The following is a 17965-nucleotide window of genomic DNA, read 5'->3' as shown; positions in this document are numbered from 1 at the left end:
TAAATAACAAGGTTGGGCCCCATCATTCATCCCCCCCTCCATAGGTTATGTTATAATTACTGTCCATTTTTGACAGTCAGATTTTGACTGAAAGTCATTCATATATATAACTAATATTTTGGTGGATAAAAAGTTGCAATCGCTCAATCACTTCACCAGGATATGGAAATACATTGGTCACATTTAAAACGACACCTGTGTAGTTTGAACGTTAACTTGATTTAACAGATCAGTGAGAAGTAGTCCTTTAAACCAATGTGTCGCTTCATGACGATGCAGTAGTTCAGTGCAGAATAGAGGGTTGCTCTTGAACAGACTTTGATGATCAGTTGTCGTCACATACAGACGGGAGAGTCTTTATCCAATCAACATGCTTGGAGCAGTGCTCTAGCCAATCAGATGCGCCTACGCTGTGGCCGCGATTCCGTGCATCGACCAATCAACGACGCTGCTACTTGCGGGCCTGAATCCCTCTTCAACCTTCTGCTATCCGGAGGGGCACCTTCAACCACCTCCGCGGTGCACTGGGAGCGGCGTTCTTAGTTGTGAAGAAGAAGTGGGGCAACAAAACACGTTTACACAGACAAGATGTCCTTCCTCGGTGTCAGCAGGCTAGCGCCAAGACTTCTCAATTCAAAGGTAAAATGAAGATTAAATGGCCTCGACGCTACTTTCTGTTTGTTAACTGTAGACTTCACACAGGAAGCTATCGGCTAACGAAGTGGCGGCGTATACCAGCTAGCTAGCTAGCGTAGCTATTTGAGCCACATTGTGAAGTGCTGTCGGTAATGATTGTGGCTAATAAGTGACAACTGAGTAAGATGTAGATGTTTTAAGAGTAGACTTTGCTCATTGAATGTTAATATAATGCTGTTTTAATATGTGACTTGTATTGTTCGTGAACTTGTGCGTTAGTCCCCTTGCTCCTTACGCCGGCCTGGTGCTGTTACGCACCGGCATGTTTCCTCAAACACCAGTGATCGCTTTCCAGTTTCTTTCCTATTTGTGCGCAAATACCACTTTTACGGACGCGGGTCGTAGTCACAGTGAAGTATTTGTATTAAACCTATTGTGTCTATTGTCACCACCCCAGTTGACCTTCACATTGTGATTCGATTGACAAAATCCATGAAATTTCAGTCGTGTAATGTGGTCCATATACATTTATTTATTTATTTATACTCATGTTTTCCTTGATATTTAACTTGGTTTAACTCTGGTTAAAAAAACAACACTCGGCTTCCAGGTGCGTTATATTGTATTAGGCTTTTAAAAAATCTAGTGAGTTCTCTTAACATCTCTGGTGTTGTAAGTTAATGCCAGTTAATCGTAATGGTTGTAATTTGATTGTGTGTGTTAGTAAACTTATAACTAACCTTCCCGTGACCCTAACCCACTGTAATACTCTACTGACCTCTCAGTCTTTACACTTAATGGCCCTCATTCATATCAACTTGTGTCACCCATTATGTCATTGTTAATTAGATATTTCTTCTAATCAATGACCAAGTGATTAACTTCCTTGAACTGAAACAACACCAGTTGGTGGCTTGATTTTGTCAGGCTTGTCAGTAGGAGTTAGTCCAGATTACCTGTGCCAGTCTCATCCTTTCTCTTATCTTCATAAGCTTAACTCTGGAAATGTATTAGTAAGCTGTTTTTGTTCTTGCACAACATTGACAATAAAATACCATATCTATTACTGAAAGTCCTATGACTTTTATTGCATGATCATAGCAAGGACAGTTTACATGTCCCAAGATTATGTTACATAATCTCACACTCAGCTGTGTGGAGTGTGTGTGTGGTGATGCAAGATCCTACCCTTTGTTTCGGTGAGCCTTGTAGGTCTCTCACAACTTCAAACCAGTTGTTATGGGGAGGGGATCCCATTCTGAACACAGCCAGCTGTCACCTTTCCCCCAGACTCCCCCTCAAACACTGATCATTTTAATAAGACGGCAGGGGAGTCTCGTTACAGTGTAAGCAGCAGCAGACTCAAATTCTCGCTACTGTCACCATGCTTACATCACAATTGCAATTCACAAACACATTTCTAATGTTGTCTAGCAGTTTCTTTTTAGTATTTACTACATCGCCTAGGCTTATCCCAGGAGATGCCTGTGAATCATTAATTTAAAGAAGTGTATACACTGTGCATTTTTATTTAAATACACAAACCTCTAATGAAGGTCAAGTTATAAAAGAAGCATTATATATCAACAATAAGCCTACATCAAATAATTGTTCTCATCACTAGGTTTTCTTATGTTTTTAATATCAATACAACATGGAATGCCTGTAGCATTTGAAATTTACATTTTAGCTGAAGAGGTTGATGTCATTAAATGTCTGACCAAAACTAATTACTTAGCCATTTTAAAAGAAATGCAGCAAGTCCTCACGTTTGAAAGTAGAAATGTCAAATTCTGACATTTCTTGAAAAATGCTCTGAAGCTGAAGAAGTTCTTTTAACACATTTTAACAATCTAATCAACTCCACTTAAGTATAATTTTACTCATTTTGTGTGACTGACATCACAGCATGTTGATTTCAGCCAGGAGTGCTTGTATTTGAGTGTGGTCTTGTATTTTGACAGTGTCATACTGTAAATAGTAGTGGTGGGAGACACAGATATTGCTAAATGGAGTATTTGCGAAAGCCTATATTGTGATGTACTAGCACAACAGCTCAAGAGGGAGTGAGCACCATCTACTGGACTTAATACTTTTATGCAAAGCATAAAAGTATTAAGTCTAAATGTTAATGTTAATGTCAGTTATGTGTCAGTTAAAAATTTGATGTGTGGTGTCTCAAATGTGATATAATATCGCCACACAAAATGTTTCATTGTATCGGAATTATCTTCATATATTATCGTTGTCTCCTGCAATAGCAGATATTGTAGCAAATGGAAACAAAATCCAGTGTGTCAGTTGAGCAATGTACACCAGGAATAGTCGATGCATGTAGGTACATGTTAAAGATGTTAGTTGCCTGTTTTCATTACCTGTAGTAACACTCAATACAGCAGGATATGACAGAGGAATTAAATGTATGCAGAGGTGAAATGGGGTAAAGTGTGCTTGACAAAACGGTTAATACTACTTTTTGTGTTTGTGGATTGTTAATTTTATTTAGTTCACAGAACAAAAGGTCTTCTTTTTTAACAAGAGTAAAAGTAAATGTTTTGGGCTGCCATAAGGTTGTCTTTCTTCAATGCCTACACACAAAATTTGTTAGCTTTTTCTTTCATGGTCAATAATTCTCAATTTTTCAATCCACAGAATGCCACCTACTTCCTTGTGGCAACCAGAAATGCCAGCGCATCAACAACAGTAAGTATCCTTGTCATTTTAATGTTGTCTGCTAATGTACTTTTATTTTGTAATGTAAGGGCATATTTGTGTGTGGTAGTCAGACTACACAATGCTGACCACTGTCAAACGACATTACTTGTTTTCCCTTGTGTGTTCACGTAAGAGTTCAGTGTTCTATTTATTGATTAGTAGTCTGATCCAGGGCATCACTGATTTTTAATGTTTTCTTAACAGAGTCTGAAGGATGTTCTGGCAGATCTTGTACCCAAAGAACAGACCAGGATCAAGAACTTTAAACAACAGTATGGCAAAACCAACATAGGACAGGTTACTGTTGACATGGTGAGTATGTTGTGATGCTAGACAAATGTTTTAATGAATTTGAATAAAAATGAGAATTACAAATGAGCTGGACACCATGCCATAGGCACGTGGGCCATCAGCCATTTTGCAGATAAAATGTGGCATGGCTGTTTCCTAATCTGTCTAGCCCTGTCCATCTGTATTTACTGTTGGGTCACTGTCGGCTCCCGCAAAGGTCACAAGAACTCTTTCCTGCCAACAAGAGACAGTTTAGCTGAGTCACTAAACCTCTAGTGCCAGACACCACCATGCATACATCACTGCAACACCTGTGTCATCCACCTTCGTTAATGTCAGTTTGTTTTTTTACTACTGACTAAGCCAAAAGACTGTCTTGGGTCATGTGGTTTGTCTCATTTTGAACACACAAACTTTTAGGTGTGGCTTGTTTTTTCATGTAAATGTATTAGTGTTCAGGCAATAGTCTTTTATCCTAATGGTAGTTAAATAGCATTATATTTTTTTAATGTAAATACTGACTGACGGTCGGTGAGTTTTTGTTTTAAAATGAGTATTGCACCACTATCGTTTTAACACGCCACTTTACTGTGTTTTCCGTGTATTATTGTCTGTATATTCTTGTGTTCTGATTGTGTTCTTTTTTCCTATCTGCAGGTCTATGGAGGTATGAGAGGGATGAAGGGTCTGGTGTACGAGACCTCTGTTTTGGATCCTGATGAGGTCAGCAATAGAAATGGTCCAAAAAATATTGAACTGATGCATCGGCTAATGTATTTATATGATCTTGTGTGTTGAAAGATCTGTAAAAAGAAATCACAGGACTAACATAACAAGCTAGTATATTATAAAAAAAAAATGGGGGCAAGGGCACGTTTGCAAACACTTTGTACTAGGGCCGACGATATATCATAAATCTATCCTCGTCACGATATCAACATGCCCGATGTATAAGTATTACAAATGACCGTTTAAACTTTGCCAGACTGTGATTCCCCCACAGCAAACGGTGTGCCACGCGCCTCACTCCTAAACTCACATGATCATTAATATCAATGGGCTGAGTGTTTGGAGTAGTGCTTGTTTTATTGCAGGTCAGTGTGTGTTTTTAGCATGTTTCTTCGTCATTCCTCTCCTCCTTCCCAGTTAATGTGTCTCACAAAGTGGAGTGAAAGTTAACTTGGGTAAATGACGAGTTAAATGCTTCTCAAAACGTACAAACGAGGCTTTGAATGCCTCCAGGAACCAGGTACACTGGCTGCGTCTTGAAACACACTGTGGCTGTGACATTAAGTACAAGTATTAAGAAGTGTCGTTATGAGCGTCTCCCGAGGGCACCAATCTTTTTGAGACTGAGAGCTACCTTAAGGATAGGGAATAGACTTGAGGGACCTTGTTTTTGCATTTTATCATTATCCATTAAATTGAGCACAAATTCATTCAGTGCTGAGGCCTACTAATGATTATAACAATGTTTTTGTAAGGTGTACAAGTTTATCCTTTCATATCTTAATTCATCATGAGTGTTTTTGTCATTTCAATATTTAGCAACGTTATCATATATCGCATGATTTCCTAATATCTTGCAGCCCTCCTACATACCAATGAGCTGTAGAAAGGTTTTCAACTGTGAGATGCATTTGTCCCTACCCTTGGATCTATATCAAGATTGATGTTTTAAGGGCATTGAAATGTAAAAAAAGCCCCACATCCTGAGTGTTTTCTTAGCTGGTGTGTAGATGTGTGTATTGCATTTTTAAAAGAGCAAATATTTATCAGTCTTGGTTTCAAAAAAGTAATATTCTCAGTTTGTTGAGAAAATATTACCCTTATTGATGGTAGACAATTTTACAGTGGCTATAATTTGAACTGTCTTGGTTTCTTGGATACCAGACTGCTGCATAGGCACTTGCCTTGATTGCTTTCTTACTGAAGCTGAGCGCTTTTAGTGGCAGAACTGCTGTATTTCCTAGTTTCTTGTTATCTGGCCATCACACGGAATGTGATAGTGAATCATCCAAATGCTTTGGTAGAACCAGAGCACTATGTTGGCAGTTGGCCCAGGTTCACTTATCACTGCTAACATTTAGTTTTATGTTTTATTTTTTATTTGTTTTTTTAATTGTCTCTCTTCATTCATGAACAGGGCATCCGTTTTCGGGGTTACAGCATTCCAGAGTGTCAGCAGTTGCTCCCTAAAGCTCCAGGAGGTGCGGAGCCACTGCCTGAGGGCCTCTTCTGGCTGTTGGTCACAGGGCAGGTGCCCACTGAGGAGCAGGTGAGTTGGAGAGAGTTGTTGGTGTTGTTGTGCCTGGATCGGAGACACACTGGAAATGCTTTGGAGACGCATCGCATTTGCACTACTGTTCAATGTGGTCACAATATTTTTCCTAACACCTTCCTGAGTGCTTTGGCAGATTGGATAACAATCTGTCCTAGATGTATTTACACCTATCGGATCACAGAAAATCCATTTTATTGCCAGGTGTAAAAGGGGCCATTGTGATCCAGAAAGAGCAGAACAGAGAGACTTTCAGGTCACTCTTGTACCTCTAGGTTTGCGAACACCTTTTATCCAAGTGCAATAAGAGTGCTTAACACTAAGTAACTCTTCCAATCTGTGCAATATTCTTACACTTCGTACCCGTGCAATATACACACCCCACATACATCCACTCTGCTGTACTGTATCATATACTGCATATTTCCCTTACTGGCTCCCACTGTAAATACTTGAATTCCTTTTTTTTTTTACATATCCTTCTAATTTTGTCGAAGGTGTTGGGGCCCTGTTTCGTTCTTCTTCTACTCATATCTTTTCACTTGCACTACTAGAACCGTCCTTCAATCTCGTTGTACACTGTATAATGACAATAAAGGTGATTCTGATTTACCATGTATGTTTTTTGGCCCCCAGGTGAACTGGGTTTCCAAAGAGTGGGCAAAAAGAGCTGCACTTCCCTCTCATGTTGTCACCATGTTGGACAATTTCCCCACAAACCTGCACCCCATGTCTCAGTTCAGTGCTGCCATCACAGCTCTGAACAGTGAGAGCAACTTTGCACGGGCTTATTCTGAGGGTGTCCACAAGTCCAAGTACTGGGAGGTGAGTTTATATCTCTTTCATTTCATCTTAAATCCTACATCCAGTCGTTCACCAGGAATTTAATAACCTTTTAGTTCAGAGCTGATTATCTTGAGTATCAAAGGGATTGCGATTGACATTGTTCCAGGCGTTATTTGTTTTCAGATAATCCAAAAATGGGTTATTTTGCTGTATTAAGAGCAGCTAAGTTTTGTATAGCTGCTAGTATAACTGTACTCTTTCAGGGTGTCAGCGGGGTCTTAAAAGGTATTAAAAGTTGATAGATCAAGTTTGGGAAAATGAAGGCCATTAAAAAGTCTTAATGGCGATTTCATGAGGTATTAAATATTGTCCAGAGAGTTTGACTGCAAAAAGTATGCATGCAAGGACACATTATGCTACACATCTTGCGAGTTTGCGGACTCCTGGTTGGAGATCCCTGAATTTCAGCAATGGCTGAAGTAGACCTGAAACAATTAATCGACAACTATTTTGATAATCGGTTTGAAGCTTTTTTCATGATTAAAACTAGATTTCTGATTGTGTAAGCTTCTTAAATGTGAGTATTTTCTTCATTTCTTTGCTCTGTATAACAAAGAAATCTTAAAAGTGAATCGTTTTGGTTTGTGGACAAAACAAGACATTTGAGAAAATCATCATTTCCAGGTTTGACGAACACCGATAAACATTTTTTGTGGTTTATTGATAGTTTATGGACCAAACGATTAATTGATTGAGAAAAATAATCGACAGATTAATTTGAAAATAATTAGGAAAATAATTGTGACGTGCAGCTCTAGGCTGAAGCCTGTTGCTGAGAACAACGGGGGGGCTTTTTGTATATATTGCAGAAAGAAGATAAGTGTAGCCTCCATGGGCATTAACGCTGTTAAGTCACATACACGGCGCCCACCGCTGGCAGCAGAGAGTAGAAACAGCTGTCTGTTGCTACTTTAACCCAGCTTATGAGTTGCTTTGTATGGTTGTGTTCTATAGATTTAATTGCAAACTAAAACTGTTTGTATTGTGTTGCTGATTACAGCTTGAAATGGCAATAAGGTCTTAAAATATTTTGAGAAGGTCTTGAAAAAGTCTAATAAAGGTATGGAAATTAACTTCAGGATTCCTGCATATACCCTGTCTTTCCTAATCCTTTTACATTTCCTCTGTCAGTTTGCCTATGAAGACTCCATGGACTTGATTGCAAAGCTGCCATGCATTGCAGCTAAGATCTATCGCAACCTGTATCGTGAAGGCAGCAGCATTGGAGCCATCGACTCCAACCTGGACTGGTCCCACAACTTCACCAACATGCTGGGCTATAGTGATAATCAGTTCACTGAACTAATGAGACTCTACCTCACTATTCACAGGTGTGACTTAAAAAAATATAAACCACATTTATGCTTCTTTTCTGTCTCTGGACACACTTAAATCAAGTTAAAGTGACAAGTGGAAATTTCTTATTTAATTTCACAGTGATCACGAAGGCGGCAATGTCAGTGCCCACACCAGCCACTTGGTGGGCAGTGCCCTGTCTGACCCATACCTGTCCTTCAGCGCTGCCATGAATGGTCTGGCTGGGCCACTGCACGGCCTGGCCAATCAGGTTTGTACCATGCCGATTATACTGTAACTCGCATAGCAAGTGCAGTAATAGTAAAAGTAAAAGTCTGAGTTCCTCTCAACTACAGTTGCAGGATCTTGAAAAAGGCCCTTTGCACAGCAGCCATTTTGATAGGCCACACAGAAGAGAATCACAGATGTAAATAATCAAATCAATGCTGGCTAAGTTCCATGTAGTTCCCTCTGTTTCATTGTGTATTTTGGGTCATTGACACACTGTCCTGACTTGCATTGACTGAACAGAGCCCTCATTTATATGATCAATAACACCTGTGCTTTTCCTGTTAAAACGTGTCAAAATGGTGGCTGTGCAAAGTGCCCGTTGTGCATGATTGGTGTTTTTCCTACTGGGGTATGTAATCTGTGAAAAATGCTTATGAATGTATGAGATACAGGTTTTGGTGGTCATTCTTCTCTTAATTTGTTTACTTAATAGTTTTGACACATGGCCAGTTTTATGATGAAATTACCTGGGGCTTTCTCTGATATGATGCCAACATTACGCAATGTTGACTCGTTTCTGCTGCCCTCCTTTGCTGCAGTATTTTTGTTTTATTGAGCAGCCACAATAAAACAAATATATGTGATCTTCATATAAATTGCAATAGCTACTGTATTTACTTGTCATCGACTGAAAAGCAGTTTTCATTTCAATAACAACTCATATGAATGTACGTTGTCTTCTGTTTTGTCGCAGGAGGTGCTGGTGTGGCTGACTGCACTGCAGAAGGAGTTGGGAGGAGAGGTGTCTGATGAGAAGATGAGGGATTACATCTGGAACACACTCAAGTCTGGAAGGGTAAATGCATTCCACTTCCACAGCCAGTGGCTCATGTCAACAAGACTGTTGTATATTCCAAAATTCTGTAGGTCATCTGAAGATAAAATTGTCGGAATAACTTTAAAACACCACATCTAGTGACCTTGGGTTTAATTGGATTAAATATTTGATGTGAAGCTATCTGTGATTGTTTGGCTTTCAGGGCACTAAGATCACAGGTTTGTCAGCCATAATTTAATTTGTATTAAAATAACAAACGACAGATTATGATTATTTATGATTATTTAAGTAATAGTTGCATAATATATTGATATCAATGTTATTATATTTTATAGTTTTATGTTTAAGTCTATGTTGTGTTACAGTCAGTAGAGGAAGGATCCTGTCACAGTTCCGAAGTTTAGGAAGCTTTGCTTTCTCTTGGCTGTAGGTGGTGCCTGGCTACGGTCACGCTGTGCTGAGGAAGACTGACCCGCGTTACACCTGCCAGCGTGAATTTGCCCTGAAGCATCTCCCCAACGACCCCATGTTCAAGTTGGTTGCCCAGCTTTATAAGATTGTACCTAATGTGCTGCTGGAGCAGGGCAAGGCCAAGAATCCCTGGCCCAATGTGGACGCTCACAGTGGAGTACTGCTGCAGGTGAGACACATGTGATATGGTTTGACACATGTATGTAATGTTATTGGTTGCAAATACAGCTTCTGACGTGTTTCTCTCCCGTCTGCAGTATTACGGAATGAGTGAGATGAATTACTACACTGTGCTCTTTGGCGTGTCCCGAGCCCTCGGTGTGCTGGCTCAGCTGGTATGGAGTAGAGCCTTGGGCTTCCCCTTGGAGCGCCCAAAGTCCATGAGCACAGATGGACTGATGAATCTGGTGGGAGCCAAGTCCGGCTGAGGAACCATCTTAGATGAGCTTGGGGGTTAGTGTGAAGGGTGGGAGGAGGTGGAAGTTTCAAAAAGGCAGACATAAGTTGACCCCGTCATTTCCAACCCCAGGGATTCAAAGAGACGGTACACTTTTAAATGTAATTGTACTTAAAAAGGGCCTTTTAGTGTTTAAATAAATATATTTAGTTAACTACAGCATTTTCCCGCCATGTCTCCATATTTCAAATATGTGAGCGGAAGGCTTCAGATGCATACATGTAAACCCATAGTAAGCTCAAACGTCTGCTGTTATCACAGAGATTCTCACCTTTGCAGCACCCATGTGTTTGTTATTGAGCACTGGGTCTCAGCTATGACTAGGCAGTGGTATTCAAAGGGAATTGTGGGAGTACATTGGTTAGTTAAAACATCTGAAGTTAAATATCTGACTCAGCCTTCCTTGCTTTTGGCCATTGCACTGATTTGTATTGGATTTCAAGCAAAAGACCATATCTTTTTTCAACTCATCAAGATACTCAGCTTTGTTTTTCTGCTATGCAACATTCCCAGATGTCGTCCCCACTCCTGTTTCACTCCCATGTATGAACACTCCAGTTTAAAAGAAGGTCCTCACAAGTAAAATCAACAAGCTGTTCAAGATCAGCAATGGCAATTGATAAGTTCATGGCTCAAGGAAAGACGAGTTAAATTTGTAGAACCTTGCACATTTATGTTTAGCAGTCATCTTACACACTTGGGTCTCATTGTTCTTCAATGTGGTGACCGCAGTCGTCGTCCAGGGTCTTTCTGCTAAATTTGAATTCAGCAGCCACCCTCCTCTTCATCTGGCTCTAAGAAGAGTTTCCTCTCCTGAAGATGCCACATTTTCCTGGTGGACTTCTTCAGGTGAAGAGCTCTTGAGACCAAGGTCAATGATGTCCATTTTGTCTAGCAGAAATACCACAAGAGTTGCTGACTTCATTCTTTTTTTTTGTAGTCTCATAAGAGTTGAATTGTATGTGCAAGTTAACGGAGCCATGAACTTATCACTCGCCAGTGGAACATTAAAAAGCATGCAAATCAGTTAAGGATATTGCCCATTTAAATCTTAAGTCTCCCTACATTTGTTTTTTATTTAATATTAACCTACATTACCTCTATGATCAAAATAACTGTGTTGTCTATTTTCTTAAATAATGCTTTCCTGTTTTGTTTCTGCTCTATTGGTAGAGATGACAATAATGTACAGTAATCATGGTCATAATAGAGTTCTGAGCAAAGGGTGTTGTAATTGGCAGCCTGTAATAAATCCTTAAGAGCAAGCTTGAATACATGGGAGGGGTGGTATGGGGTCTCTGGTAAAGTCCTGTCTTAGCTGAGTGTGTGTTTGTTACTTTATCCCCACAGGAGAGCGCTTTAAACATCGAATACTCCAAAATGAGCACTTGCTTGATTGGTTTCCCTTATTTATAGAGGTAGACACCCCCCTGGTTGATTGTGCCCGATTTGTTTTGGTCTTGAATATGTAAAAATCTATAATCTTTGGGTTCTCATTTTGTGGTTTTATTTATACTTGTGTACATAAATATATGTATAAATCTATGTATAGCTTGAATGTATGAGCTCGATCACATGCTGATAATAGCCACAATGATTACCATAGTTTAGCCAGTGTAGTCGTGCCCCGCCTCACTGTAGTGTTCAGTCTCACTGGTCACTGAAATTTTTGACAACGAACAAAAAGAAGCTGCGGCTGCATTGTATACATATAATTTTAATGCGTAGTTCTGTGGGCTTAGTCGGTGCTGTTTTTTTCAGGTTTTTCACTTAAATGTTTCAAGCTTGCTCTTAAGCCCTGGGTTTGTCAGCACTCCATTTTTTTGTATAGGTCAAGTTGTTGCATCTTGCACCTACTCTTGCTGTGTTAGTCGGTAGTTCGAGCTCTCTGCTCTGCTTTCATCTTTCTTCTGACTTTGTCACGTGTGATCTGTGTGTTCGTGATCGTAGTGTTTCTTCCATGTGGCCATTTGGTGGAGAGATTAAGTTATTTTGATCATAGAGGAGCGTCAAGGTTGTCCATGATAACTGGTAGAATTCGTTTGCGGATGGATTCATGAAAATAAACACTATGTGGGAATGGGGCTGGGTGGGTCAAATGGAGAGAAAAGTTTGAAGAGCAAATATTGGAAAAACCTAAAAAAAAAAAGGAAAATAAAGGTTTTTATTAACATCTGTTCAGTCTTAAATGTTTTGTATTTGTACCACAATGCAGATCAAACCACTGGGGTCGTTTTGGTAGGTCTCAGGAGATAATTAAACTAATGATGGCTGCAGTCAGTTTAGCACGACCAACACTGATATCAGTAACACCTGTGCTTTTCTTACAATGACTGTTACAATTGCAAGGTTTCTGTTCTGTGATATAAAAAAAAAAAAACATAGACCTAAATAGTTTTACTATTTCAAGTTGGGTCGGTGACATGTTCACTCTTCTGATTGATGTCAAGCTTTTAGAATAACTCCTGTCCCATGCAACATAGAAGAAACCTTTTTTTTGTTTTGGATCATTGAATGGTTGAGTCTTGGAAACTAGAAATTGAATTCCACACAGAGAAATGTAATAGGATGACACTGTCCTCTCTGGACTACTGTAGCAGGGTTTGTTTGAATTTATGCTCCTCCACTTACTTTTTTCACGAGCCACATTATTCTGGTGAAGCCTGACAAGTGCGTAATAAATGTGTTTGACAGGAGCATTGCAGAAGAGCATACCCACCTCTCCAATGTGACCGTTATTAATAACTGGCCCACATACCATGACCCCACTCTGGTTTCTTTCCAGTCCATCTCCTTTTGGAGAGCCATGTACGTCGTCTTATCTCTGTGCCCTCTGCCCATTTGCGCTTGCAGCAACAAGGCCAGACTTGAACATGGCTTAAAAACACTCTTGGTAAGCTTAGCCTAACTGTATTATAATACGACAATTCAGAAAAGATAATTGCAAGTCAGTACCTGGGCAGTGAGCATGAACACAAAGTAATTTGCAAAAATCTTCAAATTTGCACACACAAAAATAAGTTATACCTAGGGTTTTTTTTATTTAAATAAAGATTTTAAAATACACCCACAGTATTTACAAAGATACATTTTAGCTTGCAAAATAAAATTTGATATGACCGCAAAATCATGGCAATATTTTCTTTCTGTCAAAGTCTTTGTGTGCGTACTGGAACACAACTATTCAATCTAGGGCTATTTGTGTGGAAATACACTGAAACTAAGGTTCAACAGTTTGATCTGTACTCACTATCCTGTGTTGGCACCTACAGTAATACAACTTTGCATGGAATAGTCTGTGCAGCACAATCAAAACACCCATAGGCAAAAAAAAAAAAGTAAAATCAACAGTCAGGGTGGAAATGCAGGATGCAACTTGAACCCTGATCACTGGATAGCATGACAATATGATTTCATTCATCAAATAGATCCTTTTTTGTTTGACCTTTTAAAAATATAACACTTGAAATGGCATTTAAAATATCTTAACAGGTACAACTATATATTTAAGTAACAGTGATTCACAGCCCCACTTGGATTGAACACTTCATGCACACCTGATTAAATGTCTTTATTTCTAAATCACCTTATTAACAGAGCAAATGGTGTGATCAAATTTGAAAGTAGTGAACCACAGTTGGGTCCTGATGGAGCACAAGACTTTGGAGCATGTGGACGAAATGAAGTGCATTAAATGAGTAAGGTCACACAGTGGACGACCTCCACCTGACCTGAACTGTTACCTATAAATATGGCAAATACAATCATCTTAACTCAATATGTATTCATAATCCGACAATGAAACACACTAACAGCAGGAGCATGTCTATACATGCATCATAAAGAATAGAAAACCAAAAGTTGAACCTCTCAAAAAAATTAAGCATGAAACCTACAAATCTTTTATTCTACAGCCCAATAACGAAATAATGTATTTCCTACTGAAATTGTACATGACGGGAGGAACATCCTGCTGGTGACTGTCAGACGTTAGACCACAAAACAGAAAGAAATGTTTGTTATTCATAACTAATGCTTTCTGAGCAATTTGATAATTGTAACTGTGTCCTAATCAGATTACTTCACTTAAATTGGTATTTAATATGATCATACTGTTAACAAACAATACTCCTAATAACCTGGAAGCTCAAACTGTTATTAGCAAATGTGAAGTGCATTTAACTCATGACCTGTCATATTATTTTTTTTTTATACATTATATTTTATTATCACGGTATTTCACTGAAGTCTCCAGCTTCTCTGCGGAATAATTCAGGTTCTATTCGTGCAAAGTTTACCCACCTCTACGTATTTTCTTTTTTTATTCACTTGGTTTCTACTCATGCTGGGCTGTAAAATAAGGCATTATTAAGATTGGCAGAGAAATTCTCCATGACCAAAGATAAAACTATGGCAGCACAACAGCTGGGATAAAGCTACATCTCCCAAAACTCAAGTTTAAATGAGGCCACAGCCGATAACTCATGCATAAATTAAATATCTTCCCTTCGCAGCATGTTGCACTTCAGTGATATTGTCACAGCAATCAGTGACAACACTCCACATCCCAAATATGACACATTTAATCTGGATCCAATAAAATAATACACATTTGCACATAACCACTGAAAATAAGAAAATATTAAACCAAATATTGTTTTTGCACCAGGTTCACTACTGCGTCAAATAATGTATTAAAACTTCCTCTTGAATTAAAAAACAAGTGGTATAAGCAATGTTATTCTAAAACGGTATAACAGCTGATTAAAGTGCTGAATTGAACTAAAAAACTGGACACACTTAATTGTGATAAAGTTTCAGTGTGCTGACGGCAAGACAAGAGCTGGTGCCTGGATCAAATGGCCTCTGTGCCTTTCATTAAAAAGTAAATAAAAGTTGGTTTTGTTCAGTGTCACTTTGCTGTTAATTTAAAACATGGTTTGTTTCTCAAGCATTGGTGACATGGTGTTGCCATAATTAAATAACTGCCTTGTTTACATTACTAGAGTGCTGCCATGGTGCAAAAGCAATCATGGGTTCCTTCTGCTAAACAAAGAACCCTTCAGTAGAGGTAGAAAGAAAGAGGACAGACTAAACACAAGGAGGAGGGAGATAAGCAAAATATTGTTGAGGGTGCAATAACAAGAATTATTAATATTCCAACATAATGAGATCAAACAATGGGACGTCTAACATCTTCAGGAGCCTCGCAGACGTCTATGTGGCGGCAGAGGCTTGAAGTCGGGTGGTGGGGCGATTATGCAGCATCATGCAGGTTTGTGTGGATCAAGAGTATGAATGTTGGTATAGTTTAAGGCCAGATGGAAACAATACAGCTGCTGAGATCACGTCTGATGCACCTCATGAAACATTAGCTCCCGTGGGATGCGAGTCTCTGGGCCGTAGATCTTACAAGCTCTCCTCTCAAACGCAACAACATTCTGCTTTACGACCTCGTCGAAGAACATGGTGGCTAACTGGGAGTGCAGCAGTGATCGGAACTCAAAGGATATCTGTGGAAGATAAAAAAAAAAAAAAGTGGGAATTATGTCATTGCAAGTTACAAAATGACAGTTAGCTTTGTGTAACTAAAAAAAAACAGACAAACATTTACCTTAAACAACAAACTATTGTCAAGTGTCAGTAACAGCCAATGGTCTGACACACATTTTCAAATGTAGGAAACAAACTGCAGGCTACTTACAGAAAAGTCTACGGTGCAGGTGCGAGGGTAACCGGGAATGCCAGGACTAAAGCGCCATATTGTTTCCAAGTGATTGAACAGCTTTCCATCTGTACACACAGCCTAAAATCATCCAAAAAGAGAAACTTTGTAATCAGAAATGGGTGTTAAAGTGACATCAAAAATGTAATTTGCTTCAACTAAACTCTGGACTTGTGTCTCAGTAGGCTTTGCTTTTAGGTGATTGCCAACATTAAAAAATGTTATTCAGCAATATCAAACATCCATCAGAAAAATCAGACATACATTGTCATTAACAGGACTGTCAAACTCAAACCATGCTTACCTTGACTAGATGAGGCCGGACACTAGTGATCATAGATGTGTATCTCTCCACCACTGGAGGGAATCCCACTTCGAGTTGAGCTTTGGAGTGGCCTGCTCTTTTCATGATGGTCTGAGACTTTGTACACCAAGGCACAAAGGTCTTGTACTCATCAACATTGGCCACTACATCATACATTTCCTGCATAGAAAACCTAGGACAGCAAGCATTTTAAAGTTATAGAATAAAAATATAGAAAACAATTAGAGATACAGTTGTAATCAAACAGGATTATTACCCAAGTATCCTACGCTCTGAGTATTCCTTCCTTTTGTTGGTGAGGCTGATGAAGTTTCTGCTTTGGGGAACAGCTGTCATTGTGTCCAGGTCTTGAAGGCAAAGTGCTCTGGGAGATCTTGTCATCAAAATGCCACATGACGACAAATGTCTAAAAGGTCAGAGAAAATATACCGTAAGCCACATTCTGGAAAGAGTTCAGCTGAACACAGCCACAGTGCAAAACAAAAATAGGACCAAAACATTCCTGTTCCCAGCTCCTAAACTCAACAGGTATGTATAATATGCTGGATGTGGACAGAAGGTCTGTGTTGTTTGCTTGTGCTTTCATGAGAGTTTGGCCTTTCATGTGAAAAACAAAGAACAATGTAGTGTTTTTAACCCATTTACATGTGTTTTCCAATAATAACAGTCTGGGCAAATGTGTTCCATCTTCTGGCTGCATGATGTTAACAGAAAAACATTATTATTTGCTGAGACCAGTGAAGGACAACACCACCATAAATCCATTGTATGGGGAAGTCTTTTTCGTTTTACGTAGTTTAAAATAACGTAATTACGCTCTACCATCAGCAGTTTGGCCTTTTCTTTCCGTTGTACCACATGAAATATGCATGTTGTCTAATGTTCCAACAGTGCTTATTTGTAACCTCCTCCACTCATTTGTTTGGATACTTTAACCATTTCAACGTGGAATATAATGTCATTTTTGTTAATTTAATCGATTAAATTTAACACAAAGAAGAAGATCATTAGTCCTCCAGCACTGCCTCAACAATACTGAGTGATATCGATCATTCATTGTCAGGGTCTAATCAATTTAGAGGTTTAGACGTGGCTGGACTCGCAGGTTTAAACAACATTTTTGTCGACTTTGTGTTGCAGGACTAGCGGTGTGTCACCATATTAGTATCCGGCCCACCTGATATTTTGCCGCAGGCATTCTCTTGACACAGCTGTGCGACAGGAGCGAGGTGATCCCACAGTGGCGATATGGAGAAAGTCACTGAACGTCCGCACACCCATGGGTAAACGCCGGGCACTGGCCGCGGCTGCCATGAAACCAGCCGCTCCGTTCAAGGAAGAGGGATCCTGAGTTTGAGAGACTCACCCCGAGACCGGGGCGGTGCGTTGTAAGCTTCTGGCCCAAACCTACTGCTTCAGTCCAGTGTGATACAACCACACGTAGCGTTTATTTTCGTTTATGAGAGAAACTTATTCGACGAACTTCGTTGTCTAACTGCGTCTCCCGCCGCTTACACAATTAACTAATATTCACCGCTAGCGTTAGCGAACATTAGCTAGCACAGCGTTAGCTTGTTGACAGCAAACGCGACGTCAAGCCGCGTCCTTCTATCTATCCAACAATACTCACATCACTCCTCGTTTGGTGTCATAAAATGACAGCCACGTACAATTATTGAGACTGGTTTTGGAGTGGAGTAATGTCAAATGTCGCCCAACTGCCTACGACCTTCTGCGGCTAACTAAAACGCCGGTGGGACAAACTGTCCAATTCTTCTGCTCTTTGGTCGGTTTATCGTGAACAGTCTAAGGTGAAATGCTGCCTCCGACTGTGTGGGAGGTTTAACTGCAGT

The 17965-nt window shown here is 39.6% G+C and overlaps 2 protein-coding genes across 2 annotated transcripts; one reads left to right on the top strand and one right to left on the bottom strand.

Moving 5' to 3' along the window:
* The first annotated feature begins 476 nt into the window (after nt 1-476).
* cs (citrate synthase) lies at nt 477-12239 on the top strand. The gene is made up of 11 exons (XM_058642603.1): nt 477-639; nt 3289-3339; nt 3556-3663; nt 4300-4365; nt 5789-5920; nt 6560-6748; nt 7901-8100; nt 8207-8336; nt 9051-9152; nt 9565-9774; nt 9863-12239. Exons 1-11 carry the CDS (start codon nt 589-591, stop codon nt 10031-10033), a joined length of 1410 nt encoding a protein of 469 aa, XP_058498586.1. The 5' UTR covers nt 477-588; the 3' UTR covers nt 10034-12239.
* An 840-nt stretch (nt 12240-13079) lies between these two features.
* coq10a (coenzyme Q10A) lies at nt 13080-17900 on the bottom strand. The gene is made up of 5 exons (XM_058642615.1): nt 17290-17900; nt 16369-16518; nt 16092-16284; nt 15767-15868; nt 13080-15575 (listed from the first exon to the last, which is right to left on the bottom strand). The coding sequence occupies exons 1-5, from the start codon at nt 17424-17426 to the stop codon at nt 15408-15410; spliced, it is 750 nt and encodes a 249-aa protein (XP_058498598.1). The 5' UTR covers nt 17427-17900; the 3' UTR covers nt 13080-15407.
* Between the last annotated feature and the right edge of the window lie 65 nt (nt 17901-17965).

The sequence above is a fragment of the Solea solea genome, chromosome 11 (genome assembly GCF_958295425.1).
Source record: "Solea solea chromosome 11, fSolSol10.1, whole genome shotgun sequence".
NCBI classification, from domain to species: domain Eukaryota; kingdom Metazoa; phylum Chordata; class Actinopteri; order Pleuronectiformes; family Soleidae; genus Solea; species Solea solea.
Note: the sequence above shows the minus strand (reverse complement) of the source record. Positions and strands in the feature narration are given on the sequence as shown.

What these genes read in the sequence shown, in the direction of transcription:
- cs (XM_058642603.1), top strand. Translation starts at nt 589, where the DNA reads ATGTCCTTCCTCGGTGTCAGCAGGCTAGCGCCAAGACTTCTCAATTCA. An exon ending in CAAGACTTCTCAATTCAAAG is followed by an intron (nt 640 to 3,288) that starts GTAAAATGAAGA and finishes TTCAATCCACAG; the next exon opens with AATGCCACCTACTTCCTTGT. An exon ending in TGCACGGCCTGGCCAATCAG is followed by an intron (nt 8,337 to 9,050) that starts GTTTGTACCATG and finishes GTTTTGTCGCAG; the next exon opens with GAGGTGCTGGTGTGGCTGAC.
- coq10a (XM_058642615.1), bottom strand. Translation starts at nt 17,426, where the DNA reads ATGGCAGCCGCGGCCAGTGCCCGGCGTTTACCCATGGGTGTGCGGACG. An exon ending in TCAGAGCGTAGGATACTTGG is followed by an intron (nt 16,285 to 16,368) that starts GTAATAATCCTG and finishes TTGCTGTCCTAG; the next exon opens with GTTTTCTATGCAGGAAATGT. An exon ending in CCTGCACCGTAGACTTTTCT is followed by an intron (nt 15,576 to 15,766) that starts GTAAGTAGCCTG and finishes TATCTTCCACAG; the next exon opens with ATATCCTTTGAGTTCCGATC.